Genomic DNA, 19,317 nt, shown 5'->3' with positions numbered 1-19,317 from the left:
AGAATGCTGCTAGCAATCCATTACAGATACACATTTTAAAAGGAAATGGCATTTTTGCCTCAAGGCTCATGCTCATGATTGGAAATGGTTAAATAGCCAGGTTGGATGGGGTTTTGAGCAGCCTGGTCTAGTGGAAGGTGTCCCTGCTCATGGCAGGGGGACTGGAATGAAAGGATTTTCAAGGTCCTTTCCAACCCAAACTGTTCTGTGATTCTGTGTAATAGTCACACTTCTATCCCAACAAGATGTCTTTCACAGCTGTTGATACGATATTTTGCCATCAAGATTTATCTAAGGCTAACAATCTGTTACTTTGCCCTTCTTTCTTCTATTCCTGACCTCAAGTTGTTTGATCAAACTGGCCTCCTGGGCCTTCAGTCTCTCCTTTTGTCTCTTTTTCTGCTCCTTTTTCAGCTGGTAAACCACAGATTTCCTTTTCCGTAGCTCATCCTTCAGGGCCCTGATGCGTCCTTCGATGTCACTCTGATCTGAGGTGGTTTCTGAAAAAGTTGTTTTTAGTCTTTACAAGCTTGCACCTCACAAAACAATTCTGAACAAAGCAATAAACAGTCATTCAGTAATTACAAAATATAGTCAAAGAAAAATGTCAAAGAATGTAATGTCAACATATTATTTAACATCTTAAGGTGGGATTTCAGGTTCTAAACACTACTATGTGCGAAAGATATAAAAAGGTGTTGCATGTTGCTTAATGTAAAAGACATGGTCAGGCTGTAATACAGTAACTTGTTACCAAGTTTATTCACACCAACCACACATTTATGCTCTTCAACATTAGCTGCTTGTCATGTTGGGTATTGCAGAAATTAATTTTCTATGTATTTAAAAATACAACTTGGAGCTCCACACCAAAAGTCTGAAAACACCAAGTATCTGAAACACAGGCTTACAATTATAATACAGAGTTTGAAGTTGCAGAGTGCACTTCATTGATGAGAAAGTCACTTGGGACAGTGTACTTCAAACCAAGTATAAGTTTTGGGCCATTCAGATTTTCTATCACCTAGACTAAATACATCCATAAATACAGAGCTGACTGGCCAACAGCTGGAAGGGAAGTCAACTTGAACAATGCAGAGATTGTCACTGTCCCCAGATACTCAGATCTAGTCTCTGCATGGTAACCCAGTTCTACCAATAACTCAGCTCTAACAGCTTTCCTTATTTCCTCTTAGTCTCTCAGACTCTATAGACAGACTGCCTCAGTCGCTCATTAGTTGTTTTTTTCCACCCACCTGACCATGTCCACTTGTTTCTTGCTTTAAATGTATACCAACATAGTGCAAAACAAGATCCTTGTCCCAGACTGCTGCTACCACAACTAACTATCAAAAACTCTTCAAAGTATTACCTGACACAGCCTTACTGGAGCTCCTCCCTGAGCTCATGTGCCCCTTCCTCTTTTATAGCTTCAGCTCCCAAAAGGAGGATTTTGGCTGGTTTGTCTTTCTAATGCTCAGTACCACCTGTCCTGTTTTCTGGATGCTTATAAATGCTGATTACTTTACTTGGTAGTTTAGAAAGTCAGTTACCAATATGCTTTGGTCAGCTAGCAGGAACAGCTGACATTTCCCTAATCCATCTCCTCTCTGAACATAAAATGAAGGATTCCATTCTTAATAACAGCCAGTAAATGCAATCAAACTACTGTATTCTTTTTGCATTAACAACAATTTAAAGAATTTGAAAAAACCCAAACAAAAAGAATGGAATCTCACTTGCTAACCAGGAGCACTTTGTGATGCCTCTGTAATTAACAGCTCCTCCCTAACAGTAAGTGACCACTATGTAATTACAGCATTTCTTGATCAACTCATAAGGGAAAGATCTGCACATGCTTTCATCTTTGACAGCCTTGTCTACGCGTGCATCAGACTGACAGGGCAGTGACTTCACTGTTAGTCAGCAGGCTAGAACATTTGTCTCTTTACAATGGAATGATTTATTGTGAAACCAGTACCATCAGCTTCCCACCTCTTATACCTTTCTTTAGAATTTGAAGTCAAAGACTGTCAATATTTTGTTTTATACAAACTTATTTTTGTGATCACTGTTGACTGCTCTACATTTCATAATGGCTCCCTTATATGACTGCTGAGTCAGAGCTTTAAAATAACTTTTATCAAGGTGCTGAAAGCTTCACTGTGTTGGAAACTGCTCTCCAAACAGAATCCCAACACAGATTACTCAGTGCAAATACGTAGGTGTTTCCCACAGTAAGTTACCAACCATCACAAACAACAGACAGTACACACAAGAGAATCTGCTAATTCTTTTTCCACTGAAGACTTACTATTAAAAATCCCAAGGAAAATTTCTCATTTACTAAGAAGTATTTTGTGGTGCTCTATCAACTGCACTGTGGAAAACAAGATGTTCTAGAGACTAAAAGTGACTTCCCAGGTGAACAGAGTGGATGATGGTGACCCACTGGAGGGAGCTCAGGATCCCCTGCACTCCACATGACTGAGCACAGCAGGGAAAGGGCTCTGAACCACTTCACTCCCAGTATTCCTCCCCTCAGCATTTACTGGCAGGCAGCTTGGGTACTGGATAAAGGGTATAATGAGTCCATGCAGGAGATTTTATAGCTCTAAATGCCTCCTTAGGCCCTATTTTACTGCACACAGACCAAACCCTCCTCCACAAATAATTCTTTGATGCTTCTGTGTCCTGAAGCATCCATTGATTCTGCACATGGCAGACCAAAGGTCTCTCCCATATTGCCATGTAACAGAGTTGTTCTGCTTCTGGAGCTGGGTGTAGAAGGAAGAATTTTTAAATCCTAGGATCACCTTAACTATTGACTCTTATCTTCTTCACAGGTTTTTGCAGAACCTGCACCACTTTCTAACAAGAGGATATAAAGTATAAACCTTCTTACATTAAGATCTTCTTCAGCTGGAGAGATCAAATTACATAATGGGAAAACACTACCACCAACCCCAAGCCCTGGCAATTTCCAGGAATTTGTCTGCCTCTCCACACCTACGTCTGCATTTCAAGTTTGTTACAAGCAAAACTTTGAAAAAGCAACATAAACCCAAGTGAGTATTACACTTACCTGACTGTGTCATAGATAAAGATTCATCAGACCAGTTGTGAGAAGTCTGGTGGGACTTCACAGGTGAATGTAGCTGCCCTCCAGTTCTGTGGCTGCCTTTGCTGGAGTCTTGCTTTGATACAGATATGCTGCTTTTGGGAGGAGACTGAGAGAAGAACAGGATAAATAAGTAATTGCAGTTTGAAAGTAAAAGATCACTGTCATCAGGAGCCACTTAAAAGGAAAAAACAGCAGGACAAGAGGACATCTCAAACAGTGGTACCTATACAATAATCTTAAGAAAAATTTAATCCTTGCTAGAGAATAAAACAGTAATACCAAGAGCAGCAACAGCTGACTGCTTACTTTGAGCCCAGATTTCAATAAACCTGCTTAGACTACTCCACTACCACCTAAGTGAACTGACATGGCTCTGACTCACATGTGTTCAATACATTTGTGTCATCTGCAGCAATAGCAACTCCCAGTAAATAAACTAATAAAATTAACCACTTCATGGAGAGGGTGCAAGACAACATTCTGAATCAGTGAAACACCAGAGCACTATTCTTTCTGAGGCCAGGCAAAAACTCAAGGAGCAAATTTCTTCTAAAATGCTGCTTAATGCTTTAACATTATCCTACAAACCTTGAACACACCTTGGACATAACCTCTGGCACACATTAAACATTTTATTACTATCTCCTCAGCAAATTTGTCAAGAAAGTATTTGTAATAAGTCTAGATAAGCAGCTCCTTTACCCCACAGACACTGAATTTTCTGTCTTATTGAGAACAGGGCAAAGTTATCAGGATGAAACTCATTAAAATTATCATCCAACTAGAAATAACAATTGGAATAGAACAATAAGGCAGAATTAAGCAGCAAGCAGACACAATCTGAAACCCTGACTGTGCATGAGGTTACAGGTCTGCTTCTTCATCCCATAGCTACACTTTGGGATACATTACTTGCAAATAAGGCAAAGTGGAAAACCAGAGCATAGCTTCCATGGCCTCAAAGAATTTATACAATGGCAACAAGCTAGCCTACAGCTAATTCACACTCTAAACTGGGTCAGTATTCCACCACTTAGCACTGCATACCTACGTGACATACGCAAAATGTTTTGCAAGACTACACACAATTTTAAAAATATCTAAACTCTGTGTGGAAACAATATTTCCTCAAGACTTCAAAGCACATGTCTGATCTCAATGATTACTCACAGTAATGTGAAATGGTATCATAAACACAGAAAAGAGATTCAGTGAATAGTGTAATCTCTACTTTGACAGCTGGGATGGCTGTACTTGCCACTGCTCTGATAGTGTGTAGAGTACGTAAGGCAGAACAGCTCACTCACCAGTTTGCCAGGTGATGTAGAGGACTTGAAATCTTCAGAATAAGCTATTTCTTCATTAATTGTACTCTGATCTGGGCTTTCTGGCTGTCCATGGCCCATGGGCTCTGAAGGGACAGACTCAGCAACCAGACTGCCAAGATCTTCTGGGATAGAGCTTTCACTATTCAGATGAGAGCAAGAAGGCACTGGAGACTCTTCCTCACTAGCAGTTTCTGAGATTCAGTGAGAGAAAAAACAAAGCACATCAGAATCATCTCACATGCAGAAGCTGAAGGCATACAAGGCTGAAGGCATAAGGTTGAAGGAAAACTTTCTATGCTGTCTGCAGATAAAGTAGTAACTGCTAGCAGTACATGTCAAACAAGCATTATTTCACTCACCTACAACTGGTGGTGAAATATTTAGCAAGAACAAGCCAGTTTACCAGAGAAGTATGATTTAAAGCATGATTTGTGTTCGAGAAACAACTGGATGTGGCACTTAGTGCCCTGGTCTAGTTGACAAGGTGGTATCAGTAAGAGGTTGGACTTCATGACCTCACAAGGCTTTTTACAATCCAAATGATTCTGGGCATCTGTGAGAACTGCCCAACATTCTTAGTGATTGCTGAATATCTAAAATAAAGAGGTTTTCAGGATATTCTAACATTTTCCAGACAACACACCCTGAAAAGATTATTAGGGAAACCTGTCCTTCCAGTTGACCATACAGAAGCAAGAGGCACTATTAGTCTGAAGAAGTCATGGAGGAGCATATAATCTGCAGGCCAGATCTTGAATTTAGAATTGATTGCTTCCTTTACAGTAGTTGCAGAAAACATTTTAATGTTATGATTTCATCATGAGTCTCTCAAATGGCAACAAACAAAATAATAATTTGGGTTTTCAATATTCCTGTTTACTAAATTCTGCAGGAGTCATGGCATTACTGAGGCAGCCACGGAGAACTCTTCAGTGTTTGAGTAAAGGCTGGGGAGAAGGACTTCTCCTTCTGAAGCAGGGCTGTGCTCCAGTGTTTACTGGTAGATACAAACAGCTCTCACTTATTGATAAGAATTCAGCATTTGTGGAATTCACTGGAACTTACTGACCCATACACATATACACATATCATTTTTAAAATGTCTTACAGTGCCTAAAATCCACATCAAATGTAATAGGGCATTACTCTGAATTCCCTTTGTACACTCAAAGGATGTGCTGTTTACTTTCAGTAAAGTGGGGGAAAAAAGAAAAATAGATATGTTTTCAGAACAATCCCTGAAATCACTTTCTCTCACTGCAATTCTGTTCCCTGTGCTTCAGCATGATCCACTTAGAACTGTAAAGTTGTAGCTTCCAACACCTGGGAATTCAATTTTTCCTCACAATAGCCTCATTTATACTAATTACATCCTAGTATACTTTACCACAGCTACACATTTCAAACAGGTGGCATTAACAACGGAGGGGAGAAAAAAATTCTTTCAATTTTTTGAAATCACAATGGTAAAGCAGCCCCTGACAGGAGTCATCCTCACCAATAATACTAAAGCTAACAAGCAGAGACACTTCGCTCACCACTGGGGAAAATGGTTTTAACAGAGTAAGTTCAGAAGACAACCAGCAAAAGATCATGTGTGGGAAATTCAGGACTCCTGGACAACTAACTAATATGATTAAGTAGAAGCTGTTTATTGTTTACATTATGCACTTGTTTATGCATTCTAACTCTACTGCAAAGGCTGATCATGTATTTCTGATTGGTGCCTTTGCTTGTTCACGTGTTTTGCATGCACTTCTCAAAATATGTGATTGGTTACAGTCCAGGTGCTTTGCTGCCCCCCATTATCGAGTTCTCGTGGTTTTGGAATTTGGTTTCTGAGCTTCTTCTTTCTTATTTTAGCACAGTTTATGTCTTAGTAACCTTGATGAATTCCAGAGGGCCTTGAGAAAATCCTGGTAAGAACAGCAACAAGTGAAATGGCTGGTGTACCTTGTAGTCTAAGTTGTTCAGATACATTGCTACAATCATGCCATACTGCAATATTTCTGCTTTGAAAGACAGAAATACAGTTTAAAAATTGTATATAGAAGTGACTGATGGGCTTATGCTGCACTGTTCACTTGGGAGGATACAAAGCAAAGGAGAAATACACATTTAACTATGGTGTGAAACAGGGAACAAAGTGCAGAAATTGAGATTCCAAGTGTCCAGATAACAACCAAAATAACAGAAGAGGAAACAACTGCAAACCTAAGCAATCCTTCACTCTTATCGTATGTGTCACTTCCCCCCAGTCCCCATTACCTTTGGGCTCAGCCCTCTGATCCCCCAGCTCTTTCTTGGCCATCTTGGTTTTGAGCAGCTCCTTGTCCCAGGCAGCCAGAGCCTGCTTCTCCATCCTGCGGATTTCGGCCTCCTCAGCATCCAGGCGCCGCTTCCACTGCAGCAGCTCCTCCGCGTGCTGCCGCCGCTGCATCAGCTTCTGCTCCCGCTTGGTCAGGAACCTGCCGGGCACAGCACAGGACAGTGCCAAACCAGCCAGCAAATCTGAGCTCCCAGCACCCAGATACTCCATTGCCACCATTCCCACAACTGCAGTTGTTCAGTCCATTTTCTAGGATCATATCCACAATAACACATCTCCCAGACTTCTGATGTGCTGCTGCAAATACCCCACAAGTAGACAAGGGTTCTTTTCTCTGCAGGAAGTAATCTCTACATCATACTATAAAGAGGCTGTTTATATTTTAAAAAATCTTCAAAATCATTAAAATCCTACACACTAAACTAAAAAGAAAAAAAGTTCCCTATTTCAGGACATGAAATGTACCTATGGTATTAAACTGGAACCTTCTAGAAAGCTGCAACAATTTGAAAAATGAACTTTTCTTTTCTGCCAATCCCAGTGACAGAAAAATTGTAACCTCAGTTGCCCCATGGTTTTTTCCAAATATATTATAAGAGAAGATGATTGTATATGAAGAGTCCTCCTGGAGCTTTAATCCTTCTTCCTTTAAGCATCACCTCTATGGACTGGGACACTTGGAAGGTTAATTGTGAGCTGACAGCATCAAGAGAATAACCATGCCAGGCTGTTTCTTCCCAGCTACTAACATATCTAGCTGGTAGTTTCAGAAAAAATAAAAATTAAAGCTCATGCTGAAAATTTGTAGATATTTTCTTTCTGACAAAGAGCTCTTAAGTGATCCATGGAACCTTAGAATTGATAAAACTCTCACAGGATTTGGTAGGTATGAATAGGTTTGTGTGCACACCTTTGTTCTCTTTGCCAGCTCCTGTCTCATTTCTGAGCACTGAAGTAACCATAGCACTTCACCTTTCAGACAGTAAATTGGAAGCAAGTTCAGCATCAATTGCACAGCACACACTTTCTCTGGCATGCCAAGTCTAGAGAAGAGTGTCTATCAATCTATTAATCTCCTCCACTGAAAGCTTTAAGATGCCACAGAATCACTCTGTAGAAAGTCTATAGTTTGCCACTGGTAGAGAAGTTGTGGTGCTATAGAAGGCAGACTTCAAAGACTTGTGATACTTTGCTTTTTGCAAATGTCTTTATAATTTTCAAGCCATCCCAAGCACTCAGCATCAAAGTTTTTAAGATGCAAAGCAGATAATAATCTCATTTGTGCTTTTTAATCTCTCGGGTTTCATAAAACCCTTTTATTTACAGAGTCTGGAATGGCCAAGTGACTAATGTGCAGGTCTTGCCTGCTAAGGGACATTTCTCATTTGCTCAGTGTTTGTTCTGTTCCCTGGAAAAGTGAGCTGGCAGTTGATCAGAAAGGTTGAGATTCAGATAAGTCCTCCTCTAAGATAGATTCAGACAAAGGGAGCAAGTTATGACATGAAGAGAAAAGTTTCAAAGCCAGTTAGAGACGCTCAGAATCTTCTTTCTGATGGCCAAAACAAGAGGAGGTGAAAAACAGAAGCACCTCAGAATCTTTGGAACATCTGTCACCTTCAAGCTGACAGATTCCATGATTTTGTGCATAATTTTATCCTTTCTATAGACAAACATCAAACATCATCCACACTTATGCAAAACTGACAGGCTGATGTCATTAACAGAGCAAACTACCAACAGCAATTGCATTACAAACATGACAGGGACAGTCATGATAATGCTGTGTCTTTCACCAGCACTATCAGATCTATCCACTCTTACTCTCACACACACATCAGTTCCAATGAGTCCAGCAGATCATGCATGTGGAACTTGTTTTAGAGGTCATTGTTACAATGACCTCAATGCAAAAAGCAACAACTTCTTCTTTCTTCACCTACTGTTTGATTTCATCAGGAAGTTTTGCAGTTTACCAGGTCATGAGAGAGGCACATCAAGTTGAAATAAAATGCAGAGAAAGGCTGAAATAAATGGATTCAAAAAAGCAGGACTCCTTAAAAGCAGATGTCAAATGAATTAACCCAAAAGAGCACAAACAGGAGGAGAATTAATGAAATTGCCATGAAAATAATTACCACAGAAGAACTACTTAATAAGAAAGATAAATCAACAGAAGTGATGGGAGAGAAAGAAGATTCCAACAAAAAACCCACAAGAAGAGGAGAATCAAAGCAGCATGGCCAAAGATGCAGACCCTTTCATAACCCTGGGTTTTAAAGGCTAGAGCCACAAAAGAGCAGATGCATTGCCTTAATATTTACTGCAGTCTAGAGGGTTCCAGTTGCAACACCAAGCGTACACATTTATCCTCAAAAGCAGAAAAAAAAATTGCAAAAGCACATCTGGCATCTATGCAGCTGGAAATGTGGGGGAGCAATGAGGAAGCAGCAGCACTCAGATTACAGCAGCATGACTTCAAAGTCTGTTTCTCTGATGCTAACATCATACATTTTATCCATGCATTTCAAATATTAGTATTAACCTGCTGCTCTAAACTGTATTTGCACATTTTAAGGGATATTGATTGTAAGCCCAAACTATGAGGTTTCAGCAGCTATTCTGAAGTAGGAACCAGACAGTGGGAGCAGAGTGAACTGTCTGTTTGCCACTCAGAACATAGCAGGAATAAGAGATTAGAATCCTGGGATGGTTTGGGTTGGAAGGGACATTAAAGACCATCTAGCTTCACTCCTCTACCATAGGCAGGGACTCTTTTTGCTAGACCAGGTTGCTCAAAGTTCCTGCTGACCTGAACACTTTCAGGGATGGGACAGGTTGCTGTGCCAGTGCTTCACCAACCTCACAGCAAAGAACTTCTTCCTTATATTTAATCTAGATCTACCTTCTCTCATCCTAAAAACATTACCCTTGCCCTATCACTACAGGCCCTGGTAAGTCTCTCTCCATTTTTCCTATAACCTCACTGTATATGCTGAAAAGGCACAGTAAGGTCTCCCTGGAGCCTTCTCTTCTCCAGACTGAACAAGCCCAACTTTCTCAGCCTTTCTGCACAGGAAAGGTGTTCCCTCTCTTTCACTTTTTTGTGGATTCCTCTGGATCTGAAGGACAGATTCATGTCCTTCTCACACTGGAGACCCCAGACCTGGACACTGCACTGCAGGTGGGGTCTCACCAGAGTGGAGCACTATCTCCCTTGAGCTGCTGTTTTTCCATAAATAGAGTTGTTTTCCTGGGCTGCAGGTGCACACTGCAGAGTCAAACCCCATTTTTTGGCCAATCAGCATCTCCAGGTCCTTCTCTGAAGAACTGCTCTCAATCCATTCCCTCCCCAGGCTGAACTGATAGTGGGGATTGTCCTGACCCAGCTGCAGGGCCTTGCACCTTGTGGACCTCCATGAGGGTCACACTGGCTCACTCCTCAAGCTTGTCCAGGTCCCCCTGGATGGCACTCCTCCCCTCCAGCAAATCCCTGCACTGCTCAGCCTGGTGCTGAGGGTGGAGTGATCCCCCTGCCTAGGTCAGTGGGAAAGATCTGCAAACAGTGAGGCAAGTGCCAACCATGTCCCCTGCTGAAGCACTTCTGCACTTTCTAGGACTGAACAGAGCATGCTCTATCAAAGAGTCTATCACTGGAGAAATATACAGTTACCTGACCAATTGGTTGTAGATATACAGCTGGAATTTGGGGTGGAGGTTGGGAAAACAGACACTGAGAGAGGCCCAGTGGTGAGACGTAAAGACAGAGAAGAAGTAGTGAACAGGAGAGCAGTGTCTACAAAATAAGGAGGAAGAGTTTAAAACTAAGATAGCAATTAAGGCAGAAAGAATGAGAAAAGGATAGCATCTGGCAAAGAACTTGAAAATTAATTGCATTTAACATTGTATAGTTAATACCCAACATCTGCAGTACAAAAACTATACACTGTTATGCAGAAGGTTAGAGACCATACACTTGCAACACTTGGTTTTCTGTTAATTAAAGACAAGCTACTTTCACACTGCTGTATTTTTCTTTAAATTTTGGAGAGTTTTATTACTTTGATGCACAGGTACCAGTTAACTTATCTCAGTCTGACCTTTCTCATGGTATTCTCTCTAAAGAGTGTGTTATTGGTATTAAAGAGCATGCTGGTTTTGCAGTATCAACAATTTCCTGGTCTGAAACTTTAAACACATTTTCTTCACCTGGCGAAACCTCAGTAAAATTAGTTCTACAGTAAGGTAAGCACCAGTGAAAGAACAAAGAAAAAAGAGATGAAATAGTTTACTTTTAAAACATAGACAGCTCCAGATACACGTGCCATTCACATTATAGCTGCTAATTGGGATTTTTGGCAACAAACTTGATCTCAGAATACTCATATATGTCATTTGAAGTATTAACTGCAGAAAGATAATATCTATTGTTTAAAAAAACCCTATATAATTGAAAACAGCTCTGCTTAAAATGGTATTTCATAAAACTATTACCATTTTAAGCTAATTCCGAATGAATTATCAAATTTATAGAAAAATACCATGCTCCATTTAGCTCTACCAACTACAATGCAAGCTAAGAAGCACACTAAGGAAAAGCAAATGAAAATAAGCATTTAATTTGTTATTGCAAAAAATTATCATTAATGCTGCATATGCAAGGAAAGCCAGGGGAAAGTGGTTAATTCTCTTTGACAGAGCATGCTCCTGTTCACATGCAGGCTACACAGACTCATCAGTTAAAGTGAAAACAAAACTATCCATTCATTCCCCTTTTAGCACAAGACAAATGTTAAAGCTGCCTCCTAAGTAAGGAAGCCAAAGGATTTCCACCTTGCTGTGGAGTACAGCAAATCCAGCATAGCAGGCTTTCCCTCAAGTTCCTTTTATTTATCATCCAGCTTCTTCCCTTGAGCCCCATTTCCCACCCTGATTCCCCTCAAATCCAGCTTGCTACCATTAAACCCCAAGCCAAACATCTTAATGCTATTTTATGTGGTTTACAAATCAAGACATTTAAAAAAAACCTGCCAAGTCAGCAGTTTTTCAATCAATAAGCACTACCAAAACACCTGCCAAAGGTGTGCAAAAACTGTACAAGAGAGAAATCAAGTTTTAGAGAATCATTTCTGCTCACACAGAATACTTCCTCCTTTGAACATATACAACAATCCAAGTCTTAAAACCATAAAACTAAAAAAACACATGACCATATAGATCACACACAATTTCCACTTGTTCTGCCTAAAAGTTATTGTTCCATCTCAAATCTTGGCATCCAGCTTTTGAAAAGTATTCTCCAGGTGAGAAATATTTCCAGCTACATAAAATAATAATCAAATCATGACTAAAATATTTTTAAAGGTAGAACATACTTGATATCTGCTGCTATCCCTTGTAATATATAAGTCTTTATGCAATTTTAAGTGTGGCTTAGGAATGAATGTATTTTGAAAAAATAAGATTTCAAGAACAATATTGACAAAGCCACTAGCTGATAAAAAAAAGCAAAGGAAGCCTTAAATATACAAATATATTTGTCATCTCTTTTAGTATTAATACTGTATCTCAAAAATCATAACCTACAGATTGTTTCGTATCACCATTTGAAATTTGTTGAACTTGTTTGTGGGGAAAAAATAGGATAAAGACCCTCTTTTAACAAAAAAATAAGATCAGAAGAGAAACATTTCTTGCTTGAAACCCTAGAAGTCAGCATGGCCTGCAACACACATGCTTTTCAAGTCTCTATCTTAAGTCATTTACCAGTCTCAAAATATACTTTGAGAATTTGCCACTATGATGATGGGGTGGTTTTCATACAATTTGGAATGCCATGAGTTTAGGTATTAGAAATATGACACCTCAGAAACTTTTAATTATCACTGATTTTGGCTGTTCAGTTTATCAGATGCCACCAGAGGAGTCAGAATAAAACAGCAATCAGCTCAGGCTAGACACAAAGGCATGAAACTACAACAGGTTTTGAGTTTTCCCTGCTCACACCAAAGCCTCCCTTAGTGCTGTTGGGTTTTATTTTCATCACACTCAAATATATGCATGGGTGGGAAATGTGCTTCTCAAATGATTGCAGGCAAACAGGCTGCTAAGTGTGACAAGGCCAGCTGGCCTTTACATGGCACTGCTTGCTTTGGGATGTTTTACCCAGCTGTGCTGGAGCCTCAGAGAAAACACATCCCAAAGAGCACCCACAGGGACTGACGTGCAGTGACTGTCTTGGTTCTAAGAAGAATTGTTTAGGTTCTCAAAAGAATTGTTTCAGCTAAGACTGTTTCTTGTGGCAACTGGCAGAAGCCAGACTTTCAATGAATCAGTCTCAAATAAGAATTTAGGACTCCAAACTAATGAGCACAAGCAGGTAAAGTGTTTGGGATGTTTCATGCACACAATGTAATTTCAACACCAAAAGGATGCAGAAACAATTATCTAAAACAACTTCATAGGCAAAATCAGAAGATTCATTTTAGGTTTTCAGACACAGGATCTGCACACAGATTTTGTTATTTCCTCTAGAGCATAACAAACCTTTTCAACATTCTTCCAACCTATAAACCAAATATATTCTCAGTCACATACATATCATCTCCATTAATAAAAAAATATCTAAAGAGTTCATCCTAGTTGATTTTAATGCAATCAGAATTAAAATTCAGCAGCTGGATAATTAGATAGAAATCACATACCTGAAAACCTCAGTGTCTTTCTGTGAGCCAGATCTGAAACTCAGTTACTAGTTTTTCCATAAGATGATTGCTGTTATAAATTACATTTCAACTCAAAAATTTGCACTGTAATTCCAGAGTCTCACTCCCTATATTTTTTCACTCTTTAAGTTTAAAGAGGAGATACAAAATACAGGCACCATTTTGACCATTTGACTTCAGGTCTCTCATTTCAAGAGAAACTTTGACAGGATGTGCTGTGAAGCCACAACCTGTCCTTATTTCTTGTACCTACAAACATTGACATCTCTTAACCTCATGTGCTTTTACCAACTCTATCAAGTACAAAGAATATTAAACCAAATCTTCTTCAATAAAACTTTGACCACATGGTCTGCCATAATGTTGGAATCATGCAAGGACTGTAGCCTTTAAATTATTATGTTCAAAGATTAATATAGTTTTATTCATGCTTCCAATCAGCTGTTTTTCAGGCAATTCACACCAAGGTGTGATATTAACACCACCAATATTTCTGGTGGCTGTTTTTAGTGCAGATTTGGGCCAAACCAACTTGTTCCATTAAAATGACAGTATTTTTTAAAAGGAAAAAAAGATATAGTTACTTTTCATCCATTCTGCTGCGCATTTTTTTAAGTTTCTGCATAATGCTGCTGGTCTCACTGCTGGAGATGGAGATTGGGGAAGGGCTGCGTGTTTCTGCATCAGTTGGAAGTGGGCTGGAACCATTGCTCTGCTTGATGTCATCCTCACTGGGAAGCTCCTGCAATTAAAACAAAAAACCCCATTAAAAGTCTATTTCAAAATCCTTTATAAATTGTGTTAATTTTTGTTAATTTAGCTTGTAATTTCTAGATTACATGAAATATTGCTTCTGTCCACTTGCAGATTTAACTTCATAACCTCATTTTTGACACACAGCTTCTAGCACATCCTTTCTCTCCATAATTTAAGTTTTCCCCTAACTCTATCCAGAACGACAACAACAACAAAAAAACAAAAAACCAAAACAAACCAAAACAAACAAAAAACCCCCCAAGAAAAACAAAACCAAAAAAACCCCACAAAAACCAAAAAAATCACCAAACCCCCCCCCAAAAAAAGAAAAAAAACCAAAAAAAAAACAAAACAAAAAGCCCCCCAAAGCAACAAACCACAATTCAGCTACCCAAACAGGAAATCAACCTTTTCTACAGTACTGCTATTAAACTTTTGTCTTCTCAAAAGTTTGTAAGGAGGCAAGAAACTTAGCATAATTACATTAGCACACAGCAGGAAGTTTTGGGGTTAGTGCTTATACTTAGTACTTTGGGCCTGACAAATAATCAAACAGAAATCAAAGCCTGAGAGATCTAAGCATCAAAAAACTCACATTCCCAAAATCATTAGTTCAGCTTGAGAAAGAACAAACACATCTACTGTGCATTTAAAACATTTTATAACTTCTCCAAAGGCATTTCCTTAAATGATGTTCTAAAGAAATGAAGCATAAATTGCTGAGATAAAGGGGTGAGATCACTTCAGGCAGACAAAACTTCCAAATGATAGGTCCAAACTGGTATCCCTCCATTTCTATAAACATGGTGAAGAGGGGAGACTCCAGTTTCTGTGCTCAACACTCACCAGCTTGTTTTCTCCTGCAGACTTCAGTTTTTCCTGCAGCTTCATCGTGGTCTGGCGGATTCGCTCGATTTCCGCCTGCTGTTTGAGGATGAGCTGCCTCTCCTTGCGAGCAGCCTTGTTTGCCTCCTGGAGACGTTTAATTTCTGCCTGTTAGGTGTAAAAATTCAGCATGAGAACACTGACAGACCTCTCTCAAGAACACACTCAAAGCTGCCCCAGTGCCCTCGCTATGGGTTTGTCAGGACTGCAGTTACATGAGGAAGGAACCAGGCTGAACTTCAGTAGCAAAGAACTGGAGATCAATTAATCAGAGTCTCAATTATGAGATTACAGATGGAGAAGGACCCTTGAGAACAACGTGCTGAATATGATTGAAATGCAAATTAAAACTAACAGGTAAGAAATACTGCTGGTTCTCCATTTCTATATTAACAGTGTCTGAAACCTTTAAAGAGTACACATGGCTTTCAACAGGACTTTCCTAAAGGGCATCCCTCACCTTTTCCTGCTGTAATCTCAGCAGCAGTCCACGCTGCCTCTTTCGAATAGGAGGCATCTTATCATCCTCTCCCTTGTCTCTCAAATGCCTGCAAACAGATTGAAAGAAAGAAGTATAAATAAAGTAATAAGACTGCTTTATAACAATAAATAATTGCTTTATAATAATAAATAATAATAAAGCAATATTTTAAAAGTGCACAATAAGCCTTTTACTCTTTATAAGTGAAAAAAAAAGTTTACTTTTCCTATTCTGCAGAAGAGTATATACCTTAATCCTTGGCATGCTCTGTGGTGGAATATTTTGCATCGTTTTACATGCACAGTAAAAAGGCCAGTGCAGGTAATAGGAGATCACAAAAGAATGGGCAGAAGCTCTGCAGAGGTAACACACTCACCATTTGAGAAACACAGAAGGAAGGGCACTTGGCTCACTATCTAATACTCCTATGTCAAATCCACAATAACAAGAAATTGTAAGAAAATGTCTGCTGAACAATGGTACTGTCACACAGAGAAAATTACTGATTAAATCTGGCCACTGCTGTTTACTAGTATCAGTGGGTACTTCAAGTGGACTTCAGGACAAAGCATATCTGAGACTGGGAACAAAGCACTAAGTACAACATGTATCCAGATTCACAAAATGTGCCTGAGTCAACTAAAATGACTTCAGGTAGACATCAAGCAAAGAAAGGTCAAACTGACAGTGTTACATCTTCCTGAATTAAGATGTGTAGAGGAATGGTTGGCAACTACCTCCTCCAACTGACAACAAACATCTGCTCTTCTACTGTTTCAGTGAAATTCTTAATCAAAACCCATTCAATGTAAATATCAAAGCACATTTATAAACTGAGTCCTGTTCTTCCCAAGTCCCAGCAAGAACTGCACAGAATACTGATGTCAGAAGATTAGTTCAACCATTAACACTTAATAAGGAGCAGTAAGGTGGAAACAAAGCCTTGAAAAGTAGAAAGGAAATGGTCAGTGAGCATTTTTGTATATTTGCCTTACTTTTTCTGGTGTTCCAGCCACGCCAGCTCAGCCTTGGTCTTCTCTTTGAGAGCCTTCTCCCGGAGCCGGAGCAGTGAGGACTGATGAGCTGCCCTCATTTCCTCCTCTTTCATGTACTGCCTCACCATCTCCATGGTAAACTTAGAGAAACTGTCTTGCCCCCCTGAGAACGGCATGCTTAGCTCCTAGAAGGAAAGATAAAGTTGGAACAAAATCACAGAAATGCCATGGCTTTTTTTCACTTACAAAGTGCATGTCTGTGTGTGCATATACACAGATAAATAAAAATAGATGTAGGAAGGGAAGCTGGTTTTAATCTGAGCTTTGTGCAGACCAGCTATTTTTGCCCTATGTGACAGTTTTGGGAGGTCCCCACTCTGGCCAGAGAGATGAAACATCCTCCTGTATTTCCTAGCTGTGTGTTAGCATAGTTGGAGAACTTAATCCACTTTTAAAACCTACCTGAAAAAGTCACTCCTCCTAAGCCACAAGGTAGAGGCCTGGATGGATTGTTTCATAAGTCATCACACTTGTTCAACAGTGACATACAGCATGATTCACACATCTCTGTTTTGAGATGCTCAGAGAATCACAGGGAGGAAAAGAACTCTCAACCCAGCAAACACAGCTAAGAACAGCTCACTTGAAGCTTATCAGCTTGACCATGTCAGCTGAGTTAATTTAATTTAACTTAAAACCTACCTTGATAGATGACAGAGCTGTTTTGTCTGGGGACACTTCCTCATCAGAATCATCACGAGTGCCTCGCTTCTTCTCCAGATTATTTCTGCGATGACTCTCAGAGGGCAGCAAAGACCGAAAAGATTTTTCTTCAATCTCGTCCTCTGTCATGGACTCATCAAATTTCAGGGAATACTCTGTTGCAACAGAAGTGGAATCTGAGGGAGAAATCAGGGAAGCTGCTTTCCACTCAGTTTTGCACCACAAATGCAATTTTAGTCTGTCTCATCTCCCTGATGTTAGGGGGGTCAGAAAGACAGGGAGATAACTAATGTAGAAAAATGAGTGGTTAGGAAAGAGTGATTTTGAGTTAGAAAACATCTATTATCCAGCTTTGAAGGACCTAACAGATTTGTGCACACAGATATAAACACATCTGGAATTGCTGAAGCATTTGGCATTGTGCCTGCAGGTTCAGCACGTGAGCATGTGGCTAAGCTAACACAGCAGAATCTCAGAGGTTCCCATCTCACTGTGCCATTCTGTTACCTCTTCAGAGACCACAATTCACCTGGGGCTCAGCTTTCTTCACACACTTTCCCTCTTCACAGCACCACCCTCCCTCCCCACCTTCAGAGCCATCACACACCAGCAGCAGAGCCAACCTTTTTCATCTGGCAGGGACAAAACACTGTCACTGGGCAAGGAATCATCTGCAGCAGTGTGAGCCTGCTCCTCAATACTGCTGGCTGTCTTTTCACGACGGGCAAGCCTCTTCTCATTCTCCTTAGAAGATGGAACTGAAGGGCTCTCCTGGCGGCTGCTGGTACTGCTGGGTTATCCAGAGAACATGTTTTTAAAAACACTTGGCACATTTTAAAATGTTTATGTTACATTACTGCTGTACGCACCACAATTAACATCACAACAATAAACAACATGCAGAGAGTTTGGTTTTGGTTTTAAAATGCAGTTTGGATATTTTAAAATTCCAAATTTCATCAAATTATTGATTGTTGGTTTTATTCTAGCTTAAAATCCATGTGGTTGGAAGGTATGCACATCCTTTACCTGGCAGTGAGTAGTGATGATAAACAAATGCAAACAAATCTTCTTCCAGATTTTAGAAGAATGGGTAAGTTAGAAATTCTGTTTTAGAAGTTAGGGGAACTACAGAGGACAACATTTTTCCAGAGGACAACAAGATCAGAGAAGGGCTGTGAGAAACTTCAGGGCACCTAACTATATCACGTAAGTGAACAGGACACAAAAAGCTTCTTACCTCTGATCGTGAACCTTTGATCTTGAGGACTCAGAGTAACTATCAAACATTGGTGAGTATGTCTGTTTTGAGTCACCAGTCTCCTCTTTACCTTGTGATATGGCAGTAGATTCACATTTCCTGGAAATGAGAAGCATTTGGGGTCAGTCTGCATTGTCTTAAATATAGGATTTTTCATGAGCTTTTATCAGTTTACTAGAAGTAGTAACAGCTAAAATTTCCTAAAGATTTCCTAAAGCTTAAACTAGGTTAAATCATCACACAAAACATGAAGATAATCTTTCTTTACTCTTTTTATGTACAGTTTCACAGAACCAGTTAATGTCACCTTTGGTGTGTGCACGCTATGAAGGGCATAAAGATGGAATCCAAGCTCATCTGAAATGCTCACTCATTATGACATCTTAACATTTTCTGCAAAAATAGGTGAAGCAAAACCTAACAAATGCCACTTCCCCACTCCCAAGATGTGGAACATGAAGCCAAACCTGTTTGTATCAGCTCGGGCCCTCAGCTGCTTCATGAACTCTGAGTGGTGCTGCCGCTGGTGGTCAAACAAGGCGGGGCCGGGAGCAGCCGGGGCACTGACAGCGTCCCGTGCTGACTCTGTCACCTGAGCACAGCAAAAACATGGCACTACAGTCAGCTCAGCAGCATCAAAATGCTTCTGGAAGAGAGAATGATCATTCTGGCAGGCAATTTAGTGATTTGTAACAACGGTGTAAGCCGTGAGG

General features: G+C 40.0%; 1 protein-coding gene across 11 annotated transcripts in view; it reads right to left on the bottom strand.

Moving 5' to 3' along the window:
• Window positions 1–19,317, bottom strand: part of CEP350 (centrosomal protein 350) — a 69,039-nt gene that overhangs the window by 16,274 nt on the left and 33,448 nt on the right. For 4 of the 11 annotated variants that reach the window (XM_074546385.1, XM_074546388.1, XM_074546391.1 and 1 more), the window contains 13 exons: window positions 19,072–19,250; window positions 18,584–18,703; window positions 17,967–18,133; window positions 17,323–17,519; window positions 16,621–16,805; window positions 15,605–15,692; window positions 15,106–15,252; window positions 14,088–14,245; window positions 10,452–10,574; window positions 6,721–6,920; window positions 4,432–4,643; window positions 3,086–3,230; window positions 340–500 (listed from right to left, as the gene is read on the bottom strand). In XM_074546385.1, the coding sequence (XP_074402486.1) occupies window positions 340–500; window positions 3,086–3,230; window positions 4,432–4,643; window positions 6,721–6,920; window positions 10,452–10,574; window positions 14,088–14,245; window positions 15,106–15,252; window positions 15,605–15,692; window positions 16,621–16,805; window positions 17,323–17,519; window positions 17,967–18,133; window positions 18,584–18,703; window positions 19,072–19,250 (2,082 nt within the window). The remainder of the gene's footprint in view (window positions 1–339; window positions 501–3,085; window positions 3,231–4,431; window positions 4,644–6,720; window positions 6,921–10,451; window positions 10,575–14,087; window positions 14,246–15,105; window positions 15,253–15,604; window positions 15,693–16,620; window positions 16,806–17,322; window positions 17,520–17,966; window positions 18,134–18,583; window positions 18,704–19,071; window positions 19,251–19,317) is intronic. The other 7 variants (XM_026795380.2, XM_014269288.3, XM_026795382.2 and 4 more) reach the window with 5 other exon arrangements.

This window comes from Zonotrichia albicollis, chromosome 8 (assembly GCF_047830755.1).
Source record: "Zonotrichia albicollis isolate bZonAlb1 chromosome 8, bZonAlb1.hap1, whole genome shotgun sequence".
Lineage (NCBI taxonomy): Eukaryota > Metazoa > Chordata > Aves > Passeriformes > Passerellidae > Zonotrichia > Zonotrichia albicollis.
Note: the sequence above shows the minus strand (reverse complement) of the source record. Positions and strands in the feature narration are given on the sequence as shown.